Source organism: Podarcis raffonei, chromosome 6 (genome assembly GCF_027172205.1).
Source record: "Podarcis raffonei isolate rPodRaf1 chromosome 6, rPodRaf1.pri, whole genome shotgun sequence".
NCBI classification, from domain to species: domain Eukaryota; kingdom Metazoa; phylum Chordata; class Lepidosauria; order Squamata; family Lacertidae; genus Podarcis; species Podarcis raffonei.
In genome coordinates, this window is record NC_070607.1 from 71,573,726 (window position 1) to 71,592,213 (window position 18,488).

General features: G+C 43.7%; 2 protein-coding genes across 2 annotated transcripts in view; one reads left to right on the forward strand and one right to left on the reverse strand.

Moving 5' to 3' along the window:
- AHCY (adenosylhomocysteinase) overlaps nucleotides 1-7,811 on the reverse strand; it is a 29,789-nt gene extending 21,978 nt beyond the window's left edge. The window contains exons 1-3 of the mRNA XM_053393952.1: nucleotides 7,691-7,811; nucleotides 3,595-3,785; nucleotides 2,091-2,166 (exon numbers count right to left, since the gene is read on the reverse strand). Of these exons, the coding sequence (XP_053249927.1) occupies nucleotides 2,091-2,166; nucleotides 3,595-3,785; nucleotides 7,691-7,718 (295 nt within the window). The 5' untranslated portion in view covers nucleotides 7,719-7,811. The remainder of the gene's footprint in view (nucleotides 1-2,090; nucleotides 2,167-3,594; nucleotides 3,786-7,690) is intronic.
- Nucleotides 7,812-17,922: 10,111 nt separating this feature from the next.
- Nucleotides 17,923-18,488, forward strand: part of ITCH (itchy E3 ubiquitin protein ligase) — a 48,426-nt gene continuing 47,860 nt past the window's right edge. Inside the window, exon 1 of the mRNA XM_053393954.1 lies at nucleotides 17,923-18,095. The gene's annotated coding sequence lies outside the window, so the exon portion shown is untranslated. The remainder of the gene's footprint in view (nucleotides 18,096-18,488) is intronic.

An 18,488-nucleotide genomic window follows, 5' to 3' on the forward strand; every position in this document is an offset into this window, starting at 1 on the left:
AGGTGTGGTTTGGAGGAAAGGTGTGAAGGAGGTAGGGGCAGATTGGCTATGTTATCTTCAACTAAAGAAGATCTCAGCTTTTCCATGAAAATGATATACAGAGTTATTGAGCATTGTTGACATCCCTTTGGCTTTCCTCACTCCACACGTCAACTCTTAAGACTCACACTTCTGCAGGCAGAGTGTTCATCCTCCAAAATACATGCCTTGACATCTTCCAGACTAGCAGCCATGCCTAAGCCTGTTGCAGCAAACACAACAAAAGTCTTGCAGCAACTTGAAAACTAAACAATTGTATTGTGGCCTTAAAACTTCTTATGGACTAGAGTCTGGTTCACCAACTTATGCTGCAATGAATTTGCTAGTTTTGGTGTGATGCACATGTTTCCACATTTTGAGGCCTATAACGAAGCCCATAGGATGCATAATCAGCAGGTTAGATCCCAGAAAGACATATTTTATCCCAATTTAAACCTGTGAGACTTAAGTCATTACTAACTTGCAGTACAATCCTAACCATGTTTACTTGAAGGTTTCATTGAGATCAGTAGGATTTATTTCCTAGAAAGTGTGTTAAGGATTGTAGCCTTAAGCAACCAAATTAGAACTGGGGAGGATCATAATTTTCTTTTTTAAAAAATAAAATAAAAGCTGCTGCACCTACTACTGAATAGGGAGCAACTAGATATCTGGAATTTCTCCATTTCTCATAAGTCTCCATCTAGGATAGAGGATTGTACCTTTCTTGGTTGTATAGAAGAGGCAATTTGGACAAGTGAAGTTTGACACTCTCTTGCAAAGGTAAGCAAAGATGCACCTGCTGAAATTCCCAAGATATCCTTAAATACATTGACGTGTTCTTATTGTCCAACATGCAGCACTAGAAAACATCAGACCACTTTATCTAAGCCCCTATCCAGTAACAGATATCAACAGTTAAGTAGACTTCATACAATGAGATCATTCAAAGAGGGAGCAGGGGGTTCTCACTATACAGTATATTCAAGCAAATAGTCAGGACCCAGGACTCCTAAACAGAATGTACAATCTTCAAAGCCACAACACTGCATCGTCAAGAGTAGCATACTCCTTAGGGTAAGCTTTCTGTACTTAGAGAGCTACTTTTATCCTCCACCTTATAACCTACATCAGGGGTCGGCAACCTAAGGCCCATGGGGGTCATTTAACTGGCCCATGGACCACCGCTGCCCGCTCAGTCAGCTCCTGTGCACCGCGCTAAACCGGCCTGGAGCAGAGCGGGGACTGCCTTCCACGATGCTGGCTGGCTTCGCATTGGCTGCGGGAAGCTCCTGCAGCCAATGGGAAGCTGTGCACACCTTCTCCACGCCGGAAGGAGCACAGGAAATAGTGCTTGCGTATGAGTGCGTGCACACACTCCGGCCCACCGCAGCGTCTGCGGGACCGTGAACCGGTCCAAGCCACAAAAACTTTGCCGACCCCTGACCTACATCAAGAGTGAGGAACATTTTTCACCGCTAGGGATGCATTTCCTTCTGAGCAACCTTCCAAGGACCACTTGCCAGTGGTAGGCAGGGCAACAGTGGGGAAGCAATGAGTGTAAATTTTACCTTTGTACAGTAGGCTAGTTTCTACACACACACACACACACACACCACCTCTGTCCTCCATCCTGGCAAATAAGTCATTATCAGAGTCCAAGACACACTCCAGCCAGGCAAAATACTTGGGGGTTGAATTGGGTCAGTGAGGGGTGTAGCAGTGGGGAGAGTCTTAGGGCCAGTTGGCGATGCCCTAAGGGCTGCATTTGGTTCCTGGGCTGCAGATTCCGTACCCCGATGTACGTTTTCATTCTTTTTGATGAACTATAATCAGCAGCCTGCTTAGCCATTTCTCACCAACAGTTTTTCTTTGCTAGGATGATACACCAAAAGAATTTTGCCTTGTCAGCACTGCATTCAGAATGAGAAATCACTCTCAGGCGCATTTCTTCTGCTCTGGTGCTAGCCTGGCAAATTCACCCCTCTACGCTACATTATTTGATAGTCATTGGGCTGGACCGAGCAAAAGAAACAGACATGAGTTAAAGTGTTATCAAAGCAACATATTACCAGGAACCCCGGTTTTGGCAATAGCTGCAGCAGCATGATCCTGGGTGGAGAAAATATTGCAGCTGGACCACTGCACCTGCAAAAGAAATCAAAATATATCCAGAAACCATAAGGGGTTTTTCCCCACCTTCCTCTACAGAGATAACAAAGCAAGTCCAAACCCTTTCTACTTCCCTGAAGCTAGCTGTTGCATGTTTCATTTAAAAGGCAAAACAGCTTAAAGAAACAGGAAACAATTATTTACAAATTGAGGCTTAATCAGATTTGGGAACCATTACCCGCATCGAAAGAAAACCTTTCTAAAATGCATCTGCTAAATATCAGGATGTAACTGAAGTTTTGAATAGAGCTAACTTACAATGTTACAATGTGGATGTCCCCCCCCCCTTTTCAAGGTCCAATCAAGATTTTATTAACCTGATATGAAATTGAATTCTATGTCCTTTTTCGGATTTGCTTCTTCTTGGGTTGAGTGGGCAGTCAACAACATGATAGCAATACTGGGAAGTTGGCATCTAAATATACCTCTGCGCAAACTGGGTTGCAGGTGAATGGAATTCTCAATCACATGCAATCCCCCAGCAAACTGCGGGTGGTATTCAAAGTCAAACTCATAGCAGACCTATTGGAATCAATGACCACAACGTCTTCAATTTCAATGTGTCTAATGACTAATGCTTGCTCTCAGCCTACACTTCAGGTGGGGAGGAAAATCTATTCTTACCACTGCTAGAATCCTTATGGGAGATGGAACTTCCATTACACCAGAAAAACAACGGCAGGTCTAAATCCCTATAGCCAGCGCTGCTGCTCTAATGAGGTACTCCCCAATGTGCTTCCTCAGTGCCAACTATGACTGCTCTGAAGCATGATCAGGAACAAACTCCAAGTGTTCAATATTGCCTAGCTCAGCCTTGCCTAACCTGGTGCCCTCCAGTTGTCATACTCCAACGTTCACTCACCCTAGCCAGCCTATCGTCAAGAATGATGGGAACTGCAGCCAATCAACATCTAGAGGCTGCCAAATTGGTCCACCTGTTTTTTTGTTTAACAAATAGCCAGGGCAGAAGAAGCCCAAAAGTGGGATTGGAGCTGCAGGAGGGGCAAAAAGTTTTTTTAAAACCAACCAAAAAAAAACACCACATGCCACAGTACTGATCTGGCTCTTGCACTGGCTATTTATTCAACAGCTACACAACTCCAACTATACTTTGACTCTTAATGGCTAACCATACCTACAAAAGACCTGTGTTCAGAGTCTGTGGCTTTACTTAAACGTGATGCATGAAAATGCTCCATTTGGTATGGGTCAGTAGTCCTCTTTACTAAGGGAAACACAAGTTAATTTTCAGAACAAGTTCAAGTGTTTTGTTTTTTATTCTGCCATTTCTCTTAATAATATTGAACACACACTGTCTGGGCCATTTTGTTCTACTTTAGCCAACAACAATGTGGTTCCTTCTTTCTCTCTTTTCCTTAAAGAAGGAATCCAAAACATGCTTACCTCCGCACCCAGAGCCACCAGAGTTTCAATCAGAATTGCAGTCTGAACAGTCATGTGTAGGCAGCCAGCAATCCGAGCACCTTTCAGCGGCTTTGCTGCAGAGTACATCTCCCGCATCTTCATCAACCCTGGCATCTCATTCTCAGCAATTTCAAGGGCCTTGCGACCCCATTCTGCAAGGCTGATGTCAGCTATAAGCATAAGGAGTAACAGGTGGTTGGAACAGGCATTCATGAAACTGTAGTTCATTCAGGTTCTCCACTAACAGCAGCAGCAGCACAACTGCTATGAAGCTATCAAGAGAGACATTTGGCAACAGCTGGGAGAGAGGAGCAGTAGTCTTCATTTTCTCTTGAAACCTTTTGGTTAAGAGCTTATGCATACACTGTGTATTACTATGCTAAGAGATTTATTAAATTCTACCTCCGTTTTACAAATAATAAAAAATAAAAAATCATATACAGGTAATCCAATTTAGGTGTAATGTTCACTAAGTTACAAGAAACCATCATTTCCAGGCAATTTCTTCTGTAAAGTCTTTGAAGCAAGGTGCTTCTGGAATAAGGGCCGAGGGAGAACCATTCCATGGAACTGCAACATTCTGCAAGGAATACATTTAAGACTGAGGGCATTTGTCAGCTCTAAAAGAACTAAGAGCAAGATAAACCCCAGCCATAAGTTCTTTGCAACTAAATATAGCTTTCATTTTCCAAATATTGGTACATTAAACCTTTATGACACAGCATCACTTAGCTTGTATTACACCACATGCTAATCTTGCAGAAAACACAGGAAAACGCATTTGCCAAGCACTTAGATCTTTAAAAATCTTTTTTAAAAAGAAGGGGACAGCCAGCCAACAGAGCTCAGGAAACAAATATTCAGAGAAATCTCATAAAATATATGAAGAAGATACCATTTTAAAGCCTTTCAGGTGCAAACATCCACAATAAAAGCTGGCTCCTAAAAAAGCTAAAGGTAGTATGATACATCCACCATTGACATTGGTGGGCATGCATTTTACTGTCATTCTGTGTGGCCAAGACCATATAGATCTGCAGCACTAAAACACCTTGCTGCCTACATGATCCAAAAGAGTGAACAGAAGAATATGTGCACTGCAAGTAAGATCTCATAAAGTTACCCCACATATTTCTTTTCTGCAGAGATCTTGAGTGCACATCTAGTTCCTTTGGTTCTGTCTCCTGTCCAAGTTCAAGGTATCCTGCCTGTTGTCTTTGTAGAGGCACCCGCTTGGCTATTGTTGAAAACAATACTAGCTAGAAGGACCTCTGATCTGGATCTAGTAAAGCTGCAGACCTGGGAAGAAGCCCCACTGGAATCAGTCGGACTTAGTTCTAAGGAGATATAAAAGGTAAAGGGACCCCTGACCATTAGGTCCAGTTGCGGATGACTCTGGGGTTGCGGCGTTCATCTCGCTTTATTGGCCGAGGGAGCAGTCATACAGCTTCCGGGTCATGTGGCCAGCATGACTAAGCCGCTTCTGGCAAACCAGAGCAGCTCATGGAAACACCGTTTACCATCCCGCCAGAGCAGTACCTATTTATCTGCTTGCACTTTGATGTGCTTTTGAACTGCTAGGTTGGCAGGAGCTGGGACCGAGCAACGGGAGCTCACCCCGTCACGGGGATTCGAACCACCGACCTTCTGATCAGGAAGCCCTAGGCTCGGTGGTTTAACCCACAGCGCCACCCACAAACCCTGAAAAGAATGTTCTTAAAAGAATGTGCATGGCAATGTCAACTTTTCCTCCTGCAGAAGTGCTACTCAGGAGCTTAACAGCACCCTATAAATTTGACATTAGCAAATTGCTGCATCAGATGCTAGAACTAAAAGATGGGAGGGATATATCAAAAACCAAACAACCCCCATGGTATAGTAGGGCAAGCACACTTTGCAGTGATTTCTAGTAACTATAATTCAGTAAGTAGAATTGGCAACCATAAGCCAAGACTTCACCAAGGTGGTTGAATAAATGGGCACTCAAATGTTAAGGAAACAAAGGTTTGAGTAGGTGGTGAGGGTAGGGGGAGGCAGTGGACACATTTCAGCCCCACTATGATCTGCGACTTTGACCCATCCCACTGGGCACTATTTCATCACAACATATGAAAGAACCTTAGGCAGGATTTGGCACTGTTAATACCTTTGTTGTCTTCTGAAAGCACTTACTAGTATTTCATTAACCTAAATAGGTCTTTCATTAACCTAAATAATTTTGTCTTCTCAGCAGCATTTGCTGCCCTTTGTAGTTCAGAGGCTTCTGTCTGTGCCTGTTTCTGCTAGACCAAGCCACAAAACCAAAGGCCAAAAACAGTGGGGTCCTGACTGATTGAAAGGTTGGCAGTTCGAATCCCCACAACAGAGTGAGCTCCCGTTGCTCTGCCCCAGCTTTTGCCAACCTAGCACTTCAAAAGCATACCAGTGCAAGTAGATAAATAGGTACCGCTGCGGCGGGAAGGTAAACGTCATTTCTGTGCGCTCTGGCTTCCATCACAGTGTTCCGATGCAACAGAAGCAGTTTAGTCATGCTGGCCACATGTCCCGGAAAACTGTCTGTGGACAAATGCTGGCTCTCTAGGCCTGAAGTGAGATGAACGCCACACCCCTTAGTTGCCTTTGAGTGGACTTAAGCATCCAGGGGTCCTATACCTTTACCTTACCTGACTACACTGTGTGTCATAATCTTATGAGAGACTCTTGTGGGAATGAACCCAGAAAAGACTGACAAATGTTGCATCAGCTAAGTGACATGAAGCCTTTGAAGTGGCAGAGAAACAAAAGTGCTGATGCAAACCGCTTAATGGGTAACTGGGATGCCAGCATTAACCTTGAATAGAACTGGGATGTCTTGTTTTCCCCCCTGCCCTACCCAAACTTCAGATACTTCAATAATTGAATGGAAAATAGAGAAAGGGCAGTTTTAAGATCTTCACACTTTGGTATAAGATAGCTAACTTTAGCACACGTCAGATTCTTGTAACTGAGTAGCAAGATATTTTGGTGACCCGCTACAGTGAATCCCAGTGATTTGCATGGTGAAACCTAGAGATTTTTTCCACATTTTCTCAGTACATCAATAGCTTCATTTTTCATTCTCATTTAAGCACATGACAGGCATTCTGCCTGTCGATCATTGTTTCAGATGTCTTCAGATCATACACTAAGCATCTCTAGAAGAGGCCAAGATGGGAAAAGCCCAAACTAAAACTATAAAGAAATGGGGGGGGAATCTTCTTAACGTATATCAAAGCCTGATATTCTGACGTAGTCATACGATTGCACAACTTTCCCTTTAAGCCTCTGCCCTAGTTTTAAGCTCCTTCTGCAAAGGTAGCAGATTATGACATTGCGAAACATTTTATTGTACGCGACTGGAGAAACGGGGTGGGTTTCTTATCCAATTCCAAAAATCCCTTCTATCTCTGACGGATCTACCCACGTATTTCAAAATAGTCAGGCTTCTCCCTAAGCAGGGGCGATTCATAGAAACCTGCAGCGTGCTTAACGCAGGGAAGCAGCAGCGACGGCTTGACAGCATGGTCCCCGAGAGCATTCTGGGAAATGCAGTCCTCGCGGCTCCACGACCAGGAAACAAACCTTCTGCCGAATGATCAGAGGGACTACATTTCCCAGAAGCAGACCTTTCTCCTGAGCCCACATGGCGTTTGCTCAGAAATTACACGCTAGCCCAGCTAAGCCAAAGTCCATTTTGGACTACGGGAAGGAGAGAAAAAATAAGCCCTCCCTGCACACCAGAACTGGGCTAGGGGGGGGGGGGAATAACATTTAGCAGCATCATTATTAATATTTGCAAATTCTACTTTTTTAAAAAAATGGTTGCGGGAGTGGAGCGAGAACAATGAAAACGGTGCAAAAAAAATCATTTGCCTATAAAACATCACGACGAAGAAAAGAGAGAGGGGGAAACATGGTAGAAAACGCACCATTCCAGGCCCAGCCACCCCCGATGAAAACCGGGAGCACGCTAGTTTTCTCGCTCGCTCGCTCTCTGCAGGCCTTAAGCACAGAGAGCAATCAAAACCCACAAAAACATGCAACGAGGCTCCCTTACCAACTTTGTAGGGCAGCTTGTCGGACATGCTGGCGCTTCTGCGGCTGGAGGGGCGCTGGAGCGAGAGGCGGCGAGAAGCCACTGGCGGCAAAATGCAGGCTTTAAATAGACTCGCCCAGGTTGACAAATGTACGAGGCCGCCTCCACCAATCCCCTTGTAGGGCACGGAGGGGGCGCGGTCTCGCGAGGCGCAGAGGAACAGGAAGCGCGCGGCGGCGGCGGCGGCGGCTCGCCGGGCCTTGGATCGGGGATTCCGCGCCGGTGGGCGGAGGGAGAGGGGAACGGGTCTTGCGCCTCCGCGTCCTTGGGTTTCGGCTGTGCTTTTATTTCGGGGTGCCTCTCCTTCCAGGGCATAGGCACATAGCTGTCAACGTTTCCCTTTTCTTGCGAGGAATCCTATTCGGAATAAGGGAATTTCCCTTTAAAAAAGGGAAACGTTGACAACTATGCATAGGCAGCCTCCAGATTTCAGAGGTCGAGAAAGGGATTTTCCGAGGTAGCCGCGGTGAGAAAGCAGGAGAGTAGATTCAGCGACAGAGGAGACGAAATGGACCATTGGTCCGCCTATGAACTCAGCATCTTCTACTGGCAGGAGCTTTCCGGGGTTTCAGACCGTGGAACTGTAGAGTTGGAAGGGACCACAAGGGTCACCCAGTGTTTCCCAAATTTGCACTCCGAAAACAGCTGCAGACCCAACTCCTATCATCCCTAGCTAGCAGGACCAGTGGTCAGGGATGAGTGGAATTGTAGTCCAAAAGCAGCTGTTTGGGAAACAACTGAACCCCCTGCAATGCAGGAATCTTTTGCTCAGTCTCACCTGGAGATGCCAGGAATTGGAGCAGATATGCAGAGCTCAGGGCCGGCCCAGTCATGAGACAAGGTGAGGCGACCGCCTTGGATGGCAGGATCCACAGGGACAACACATCCCAGCACAGATCTTTATCCCATCCTCTCTGCTCCTGATTTAGATTTTCACTCACCACGTCTTCCCTGGTGGGGAGGAGGAGTGCCATTTTGTGGTTTGCCTCAGGAACCAGTCTTGAACTAGTCCTGGCAAAGCAGGTGGTCTGCTGAACTGCAGCCCATCCTGCCCAACTTTTGCTGTGATCCTTGAATGATCAAGGCGTGCAACTTTGAGAAGAGAGACAGACAGTCACATCAGTGATAGCTTTGAAGTGCTGTTTGTTTGATTTAGTGAACCCAGCCCAGAGACTTGCCTTTGAATGATCAAAGGAATCCAGTTAAAAATAAAATTTTGCTAACACAGTGAAAGATGCCCTTTTTTACCTTTTGAAGTTTTCATGGCCTGTGCCCATATGTTTCCCATGAATTATCATGGTCTAAGATTCCCAGATTCAGTCCCCAAAAGAACTATGTTGTTTTTTTAAGAGAAGTGGGAATATTTCACAAGGCACAGCTTCCTCTGTCTTGGTAGTAGAGTGTTTGACAGAAGTTGTGCTTTATGGTTTCTTTTCTGTGAATCTCAGTGATGTGTATATTTATTTGGAAGTAAATGTGCCCTGGATTACAACAGCCTTACTCTTCTCATGTCTAGGGACAACATCAAGATCTCCAGCATTATGAAAACACTTTACAGCATTATGAAAACAGTGAGATGCAGTGATTGTCAAGCCCAGAACAGTTCCTGGGACTAAACTAAAGAGAACAAAGAAGGATGCAATCCAGGAAATATGTATAAGATCATGGTTTTGAGCACATTTGTCACTCCACAACTGTTCTTAATATACCAGGCTCAGCTTTGCCCTCCCACATTTTATATACGAGTCACTTATATTTATGTTCACATGTGCAATAACAATGTGCTTTGTTTGCTCAGCCCTTTTGTCCTGCACTAAGCCACAAATGCAATAGCAATCCCTGGTGGGATCATGCTGAGTCCTGTAATATAGATATTTACCACGACACTAGGTTTTATATGTCTGCTATACTGCATTGTACCTTAAACACTAGAGGCTCTTTTAGCGTAATCGTCTATGTCTCCTACTTGCTGGTAATGTGCAGGTTGCCAGCTCAGATCATGAGTCCATTTACTGCCCCCTGGAACAACCAATCCCATGCAGGCACATCAAGCCAAGGCAGTTAAGTAATGCACCATGTGTTTATATTGGCTGGATTTATATTTATTTAATTTTGTTTTGCCATCACATTTTCTCTTTTTACGCGAGCCGTGCTTATCTGGAGATAACCACGAGAGGAGTAGAAACGTGAGGATAACAGCTTCCCCCCGTCCCAATAAAATTATTAGAAAAGCTCTTCTAGTTGGATGATTACTGTGGTTCCCTTAGTTTCTATTTTTTAGGCCAATTTCTCACTTTGCTGCAAACCTTTTTCTGGACGAAACCACTTCGGATGGCAAGGGAGGGTGGTTCCCTTGAAGATTCTGTAAAAACACACCAATCATTCCATCCCCATAAAAATATCATGCCACTGAGAAGGTGTGGCTAGGACAGAAACTTTATTTCTGACATATAGGGGCCCTGTCTGCACTATACACTGAAAGCAGTATTAAACCATTTTTAACAGCCAAGAATCTTGGGAAGCATACTTTGTTATGGAAGCTGGGAATTGTTTGGATACATTATCTCTGTCCCTGCTTCAATTCTAAGAGGACCTTGGGAAAAGGGATTAATTGCTAAACCATTTTGGGAATTATAGCTCTCTTTGGGGAACAGGATCCTCCTAACAACTCTCAACACCCTTAACAAACTACATTTCCAGGATTCTTTGGGGAAGCCATGACTCGTTGATCACTGCACTGTCACCGTAAACCAATCTCTGTTTGTTGTGCATGTTCCTATTAACCCTCTTCTGAACAAAGCTCAGTCTTACAACCAAGAATTGCAGGGCCCTGAGAGACCCCTCAGATGACATCTAGAGTATTCCCTTCCATCCCAGTTTACAGCAATATCCACACTTATCTGCTCAATTTAATGGTTGCTTCTTACAAGCATAATTTCCTAAACTGGTGGGCAAGTGCAAGCCTTGTGTTAATCTGCTCATAGATAATCTATACATTAATAGCAGGTGGATAGGGCCTGATTGACATGAGGGCCACAGCTAATGGGGAGGGAGCATTTGCCATTTTCTTCTCTGCTGCGATCCCAATGAAATCCCGCCTCCCACATTTGCTGCTATTAGCTTCAGAAGGAAAGTTCCCATGGAGGTTTGGCAGGGAGGCAATTGGCATCAGGATTAGTGGGTGAGGAAAAGAATTAAACTTCCCACCCTGCATGCTGCAGCCTTCAGAGCTACCTTTCCCAGCACCCATAACAAACTAGAGTTTCCTTGCATGAAGTCCTGTGCTTTAAATATGCATTGAGTCTGCTTTAAATGTATAGCATGGATCTGCCCATGTGGTTCATAAATATGTTTTCAGCATTATACAGTGGTACCTCAGGTTAAGTACTTAATTCGTTCTGGAGGTCCGTTCTTAACCTGAAACTGTTCTTAACCTGAAGCTCCACTTTAGCTAATGGGGCCTCCTGCTGCTGCCGAGCCGCCGGAGCACTGTTCTCATTTCTGTTCTCATCCTGAATCAAAGTTCTTAACCTGAAGCACTATTTCTGGGTTAGCAGAGTCTGTAACCTGAAGCGTATGTAACCTGAAGCGTATGTAACCCGAGGTACCACTGTACGTTGTTTGCTCCCGAGTGTGTTATCTGTTTGCATATAAATGGAACTCTCCAGCAGAGGGCAGATATGATATATTCTATAACCATGGGAAAGAAAAGTTGCCTTTCAGTTGGATAAGAACTTTATTTTGATTAATTTCTGGAGAAAAATAATGTGATAAAACCACATCTAATGCATTGTGGTAATAGTACCACCACCCCCAGAACTTATATTCAAAAGATAGTTTCTGTTACAAGTACAGTTTTGATAGTGAATAATTCTTAATATGTTAAGCACATTTCACTTTTAGAGTTTGTAGTTTGCAAATATGTGGAATCAATAAACTGGCCTATCACAGAATAAAAAGGCAAAATATTGCCAGTTCAGTTAGACTAATGTACCATTTATAAATCAGCAGCCACTGAACTAGCAATATACTGCTTTTATTTTGGGTATAATTTGTATAATTGGGTTAAACTTTGGAAAATCTATAAAAATAATTGGCAAAAAAACCATATTGAATAATAGCCTTATGGCCAAAGTCCTGTAAGAACTGCAGTTGCTGGAATGATGTGTATAAACATAGTTGTTAATTATTCTAGAAGCATGGATAATTAAGCAAATAGTGTGAGACATGGCTCTGTACCTTCTGTTATCTAATCACGAGTGTGTGGTGATGTGGGCTTTCAAAAAGATGAGACAGAGAGAGGAAAAAACTTCCTATTCTACCACCCCCATGCCTGCACTTCTAAATTCGCATCCTCTTTCCCACCCTGTAATAATGCTCAAAGGGGACTTATTCTTCTTAGCACTGCTGAAGGTGCAGGGTTGAGATGAAAGAAATGGGTATCTTATATCAGTAGTAAGACAGTCCCTGCTCTCAGGTTCACAATAAAAAAGACACAACACTGCAGGAAAGAAAGCTCTGCATTGGAATTTCAAGTGGTTACTAAATAAAAAGTATTAAGCAGGAGGACGTGCAGGCTAGACAGAAGCCAGAATACTGTTAAGACCAGATGGTACATTGACCATGGCATAGATCGTCTCTGGTCTAAGTAAGCCCAAAACATCCTAGGCTGGGGGGATGATCATGATGAAATTGACAGTGTGATCCACAGACATCCATAAAATCAGAGGTCTGCACATTTCTGGCTTCCCATAATTTGTGGTCACCATTCTTCTTTTTTGGAAGTCCTCTGAACATGCCACAGAACATGGAGGATGACAGGGAAGCATGTTCAAGCATCTGACATTGACCAGGGGACCAAGGACCACTGGGAGGCTACACACCTTTCCAAGAAGTACATCATGGCAAAGGGGAGAGCAATCTGGCCCCATCCATCAACCAGAGAAGGAACAATTGCAGGGACCTTGCTTGCCTACCTGTCAGAAAGGATACTCTCTTCCAACTTCCAGTTGACCTAGGTCTAGAAAGCTTAAAGGAAAGCACATTTTGATCTCTGCCATCAGCCAGGAAGCTAAGCCAGTGTAGTAAGACTGTCAGATGAGGACCTGGGAGACCAGGCTTCCACTGAAGCTCAGTGCATGACCATGGGTCCATCACCATCTCTGAGCCGATCTCACAAGGTAGTTATGAGAATAAAATGAAGAGGGAAGAATAATCTATGCTGTCTTGAGCTCCTTGGAGGAAAGAGGGAATATAAATGTAGACAATTAATAAAAATGGGCTTCTGGGTTGTGTGGGTTTATCTATCTATCTATATCTATCTATCTATCTATATATGTATATGTGTGTGTTATTACAATCTATTGCAAGCTGCCTTGATGATCATTTCATCAAATGGAAGAATAAAAATATTCTGAAATAAATAATTAGATGGATGGGTTTATCCTAGGAAAGATCAGGTCTCAATCTCACTTTGGAAATGTGTATACATGTGTGTGTAGTATTTATATTGCTTCAGGATAGAGTGATTCTGAATCTCCTGAAGCTCAGCAGCATGCCATAGGGGACCCACCTTCTCTCTTCTCCCAACTAGGAATCGGAAATGAGCAGTTTCTCATTGCTGAGATCTCCAAAGCTCAGAAGGGCAATATGAGAAATCCCTCTTCTCCTTTCCTTGAGAGAGGAAGGAGGTTCTCTCATGTGGACTTGGATTAGGCCCTTTGCCAAATGAATTGGTAACAGTGGCGTGCAGTCAGTAGACTAGGGGGACCAGGCTAGTCCTTTAAATGTTCCTGGTAAATTAGAGTATTAAAGCCTGGTGCTTCCTTCCCAAAGCCCAGGAAGCTTCTGCCCGGCTTAGGGAGGCAGGCACAATGCTCACATGCACAATGTCAGGCCGTCATGAAATCATGCGTGTAGTGTTCCCCACCCCCCATGGTCCTCATAAACTGATGTCTGGCCCTAACTGTTCCCCTACGAAAAAATTCACCGCACGCTACTAATTGGTTGAGGCCTCTGAAAGCAACATAGATTCTAGATGGTGTCATTTCCCCTCCTAGATTTTTTTTGTTCATCTTCCAAATTGTGGAAGGAGACCTGATCATTGCTGACATATTTATAATAACCAGATCAATCTAATTACCTATGTTTTCAAATCACCTTACTTGTTCTTCAGGAAATGATAATCACCTCTGTCCTGAATACACAGCTTTACTATGTATCGCAAGGCCTATTATTTTCTCTTTTGACTCATCTGATAGTGAGCAGGAGTAGCTAAAATGGAATTTAAAATGTGAGAGTTAATAAGCATCTGCCCACTCTTTTGGGTGGCAGCATGTTCTCAAACTTGGCTGAGGAAAGGGAGCCAGCGATCAACCGTGATCTACCCAAACCTCCAGGGGATCTACCAGTAGATCGTGATCGACCTGTTGGACATCCCTGCTACAAGTCAAACATGTTTGGACTAAGACAAAGAAGAGGGAGCGTAAACAAGAACTGCACACTCTATTAATCAAGATTTCAACATTTTGATATAGAAAGTGCTTTGCAGTCATTACCTCTTTTAATTTTATAGCAACTCTACATTAGTTATTGAATTATGATAAGTTCTACAAAACAAACTTACTCAAAACCACCTGCATAAATAATTGACCGAGTGAAAATATGAATCTGACATTCCTGCGTTCAAAGCCAATATTTTATCCATTTGCTTCTGTTCCTGGTTCTTCAGGAAGAGCTTAGGAAGCATAATATTAAATCTGCCAGACTGAAATCTTGCTATTCAAGTCTAATCATCAAGAAATTGCACAAGAACATCTGGCAACTTCGGGAACATGTGGAAGTGCAAATTCAATCACAGCTACAGAGGTTACTCCTTCAGATCAAGGATGAAGTATAATTAAGTTTCATATTGTGTGGGAAGGTTTCACACTTCACCCATCTCACAATTGGTAAAGAAGATGATTGCAGCAGTCTTCATGCATTGTTGGTGCAGCACCAATAAAAAGTACCAATCTGACAGAGGTGCGATACTTAATTATTTGATTTTATTTGACTATATATTATGATGTAGAGTTACTGTGCTTTTTATACTCAAGTTATGTTAAAAATGTTAGCATCACATCATAATAGCAAAGTAAAAAAGAGAATATTTATGCATGTGAGAAGTGCTTGTCTCACTGTGTGGTGTAAGTACAACCAGTGGTTTTTTCCTAGAAAACTAAGTGCTAGTACTCACCATGAAGTTGTTACAGTAAGTGTCATACTTTTTAACAACAACAAAAGTAGGGCCGGTACTATGTGCCCTTGAGTACCCCCGGGGGGAAGCACTGAGTAAACTACACATTGCCAAAAAAGAGGGAAAGCATCGTAAGAAAAAGAGGACAATTATTTGCTTAAGTTTGCATACGCTAATTTAGAAGCATAAATGGAAACTCAGAATTACTGTTATGTAAATAGAAACTCAATACATCTTACTATAGTGAGACAGTCTGCGCTGAGGTGACCTGTGTGGCTACTCAATCTACTGTCCAGGTGCCAACTGCTGATGGATAATTTCAAGGTCTCTGCTCTTCCTTATGATGTCTGCTGAAAAAAAAGCAGGAAAGAAAAACAGGAAGGTACAACAGGAACACCATGGTAAAGAACAAAAGCAAAACTCTGTCATGCAGAAATAACACGTCTTCAGAGAAAAAGTCCAAAGTCTGCTCTGCTTACACAAATCTTTTTATTAGAGACTGTTTCATTTTAAATCAATGTACAGGCAGTAAAGCAGCATATAAAATTCCCTAGAAATTTGGGTGTATGCAGAAGAGGTTTTAGTATGCAAGAATAGCAAGCAGCATATAATAAGGCATTTAAGTCCAGTTACTAAATCACAAAAAATTCCAAACCAGCAATGTTACTGCTTATCACCACCACCACCACCACCATCACTATTCATTTATTAATCACCTTGTAAACAACTATTTCAAGGTGATTTACACATAATATTATTAAAAATTGTTGAAAACATAAATACACAGCAACTAAATTTAAAACAAAACTAAAACCCCAGCAAAGTAGATACTTCTGGTAAAGAACTATTTATCCAGCTGGCAAAGCCTGTTGGGGAAAAAAAGTCTTAATTTATATCCGGAAAGTGAAGATAATGAGTACCTGTCATATATTGACAGGAATGCTGTTCCACAGAACAGGACAGCCACACTAAAGGCCCTGCTCAGTGTTACCAAGGCTTCAGAGATCTTTGAAACTTGCAGGAGAAACTGTCACACAGACAGTAGGGATATACTGTAGATAGATGTTGCAGTTATCTTTAAGATGAATAGAATCTTAAGATCAAGTCTGTCACTTAGGATTGTCAGAGAATGTTAAGGTCAGTTGACTGATGTCGTACATATATGTGGTGCCTGCTTACTAATAAAATATCTCTGTTCTAATCACTACATTACTACACTGAATTTGTCTTCATATAAAATACAATACATAGACAGTGTTAAAATTACTACTGAAGCAATACATATAAGAGATCTGGAGAATGGCAGGTGCAGGGCTTGATCAGAGGAGTATTGTTGCTACTTTGTGATGTGGTGTTTGTTAGCACTACAAATACTGACATTCATCAATGTGTCAGAACTGTTTTTCTATGCACACCAGTACTTCTCAGGGTGGATACTTCCTGGAAAGGTAGCGCTGTCTTGTAGAGCCAACTTTACTGGTGTAACTGCACAACATAAGCCAGAGATATCACACCCTCTCTCCCATGTCCTTAAGATTTCCAGTTACTTCAGTTAGCCATTTTTTCTTCTTTGTACTGCTTTTTTGCTGTTGTGTTATAACTAGATTGCTCTTTTGAAGGATGTTCAGGACTCCTCTGCCTTTCACTCTTTCTGTCAGTGATGTAAACTTAAATAATAAAACAGGCTATTTTCCTGTTTGGTCCCATCAAATATCCATTCCATTGTATGGGGAACAACACAATCCTGCTTTCGTCCATACAAATTGATATGAAATAGCTACTGAAAGACTATGGGCCAGTATGTTGTAAGAAACACATTTAATGTAAATTTTATACATTTGCATTACCTCTTCACAGATACAGTAGTTATGTTTGGATATCATCATGACAGATCCAAATAGTTAGAAATGGACAAGTAACTAAACAAGGAGAAAAATCAAACTATATTTTTATATTAGTTCACACAGATCACCTCAAACTGCCACTTGGCTTCTTCTTCTGTGCTAAGGCAAGCTGGGTTTCATTATACCAGAAAAGGGCAGGTTTTTCTGAGCCCCGGGGTGGTCTCACAAATCACTCCTGACACGAAGATTTCAGAGCTGACCTTAGCAAACCAACTGGAAATTCTATAAAATAAATTCCTTACAGTGTTACCTTCCATCTCAGCAACAAATAACTGGGCGAAGGTCAGCCTAATGCTTGCAGAGTTTTCTATACACTTGTAATTGTGTGTTTCTAGAATACTTAACTCCTGCCAACCTAGCAGTTTGAAAGCACGTCAAAGTACAAGTAGATAAATACAGCGGGAAGGTAAACGGCGTTTCCGTGTGCTGCTCTGGTTCGCCAGAAGCAGCTTAGTCATGCTGGTCACACGACCCAGAAGCTAAACGCCGGCTCCCTTGGCCAATAAAGCGAGATGAGCGCCACAACCCCAGAGTCGGTCATGACTGGACCTAGTGGTCAGGGGTCCTTTACCTTTATAGAATACTTAAAGAACATAACATTGAGGACAGGGTCCCCTATAAATCAGAACATGATGCACGGACCGTGGTTCACAGAAGCTCGTGCCATAATAAATGTGTTAAGTCCCCAGGACTCTTGCTGTTTTTTGCAAATGAGTCAGGGGCACGTGTCAACCACAGCGGTTTCCCCCACAGTTCGAAACAGAAATTGGCTAAATTCAACTGCAGAGTTGACAGCCTTCAGGCACCACCTTAAGAACAGGACGAAACCTGTAGAAGTCCTTTCCCCTGGATCCAACCCACCCCTTTTTTCGAGTAAACAGAAACAAAAGCGAGAGCCAATGAGAAAGCCAGGCATTGGCGAGTGGAACTGAACCAGGCCTTTCTCTCTCTGAGGAGCCAGTCGGAGCGCGCCGGGCTTCTCTCACGGTGTGCTGGGAATTGTAGTCCCGCCGGGTTTTTTTCCTGCGTCTGCGTACGCCTCCTCCTCCTCCTCCTCGTCGCTCCCGGCTCCCGCCTTCTGCCTCGCGCCCGCTCGCTTCTCCTTCTCCTTCCGCCTTTGTTGTGCGCGTGCGTCTTTCGCGCGCCTGACTTTGGACAGAAGCCGCCTCAGGTTGGACTTGGACTGGCTGCCATCTTAGGCGAGGAGCCGTCGCCTTTCTAGCTGGTGAGGAGCTTGCTGTGTGTTCTTCGGGCTGCCTCGGTAGAGGAGCTGGGCCCGCGGGGGCGGGGTGGGGGAAAGAAGGCTTTTCTTTCTGGGCCTGCGGCGAGGCCGAGGCCGAGGGAGGGGGCGTCTAAAAGGCAGGGCGGGGAGCTCAAGGTAGGCCTGGCTTGCGAAGGGTGGGCGGCGAGAAGGGGAAGGCTGGCAGCAGGTGCAGCAGCCTCGCTTAGGGGGAGGGAGGGGGTGCGGTGGGTGGGGTCCTGCCCTATATCCTTCGAAGGGGAGGGGGATTCCGTTCTCCCCTCCCTCTCCCCCACCTCCAGCCTGTGAGCTCAGTGCCTCCCCGCTTTACCTGTGGACTGAGAGGCATTCACAGCTTCAGACTGAGGGGTTTGGGGA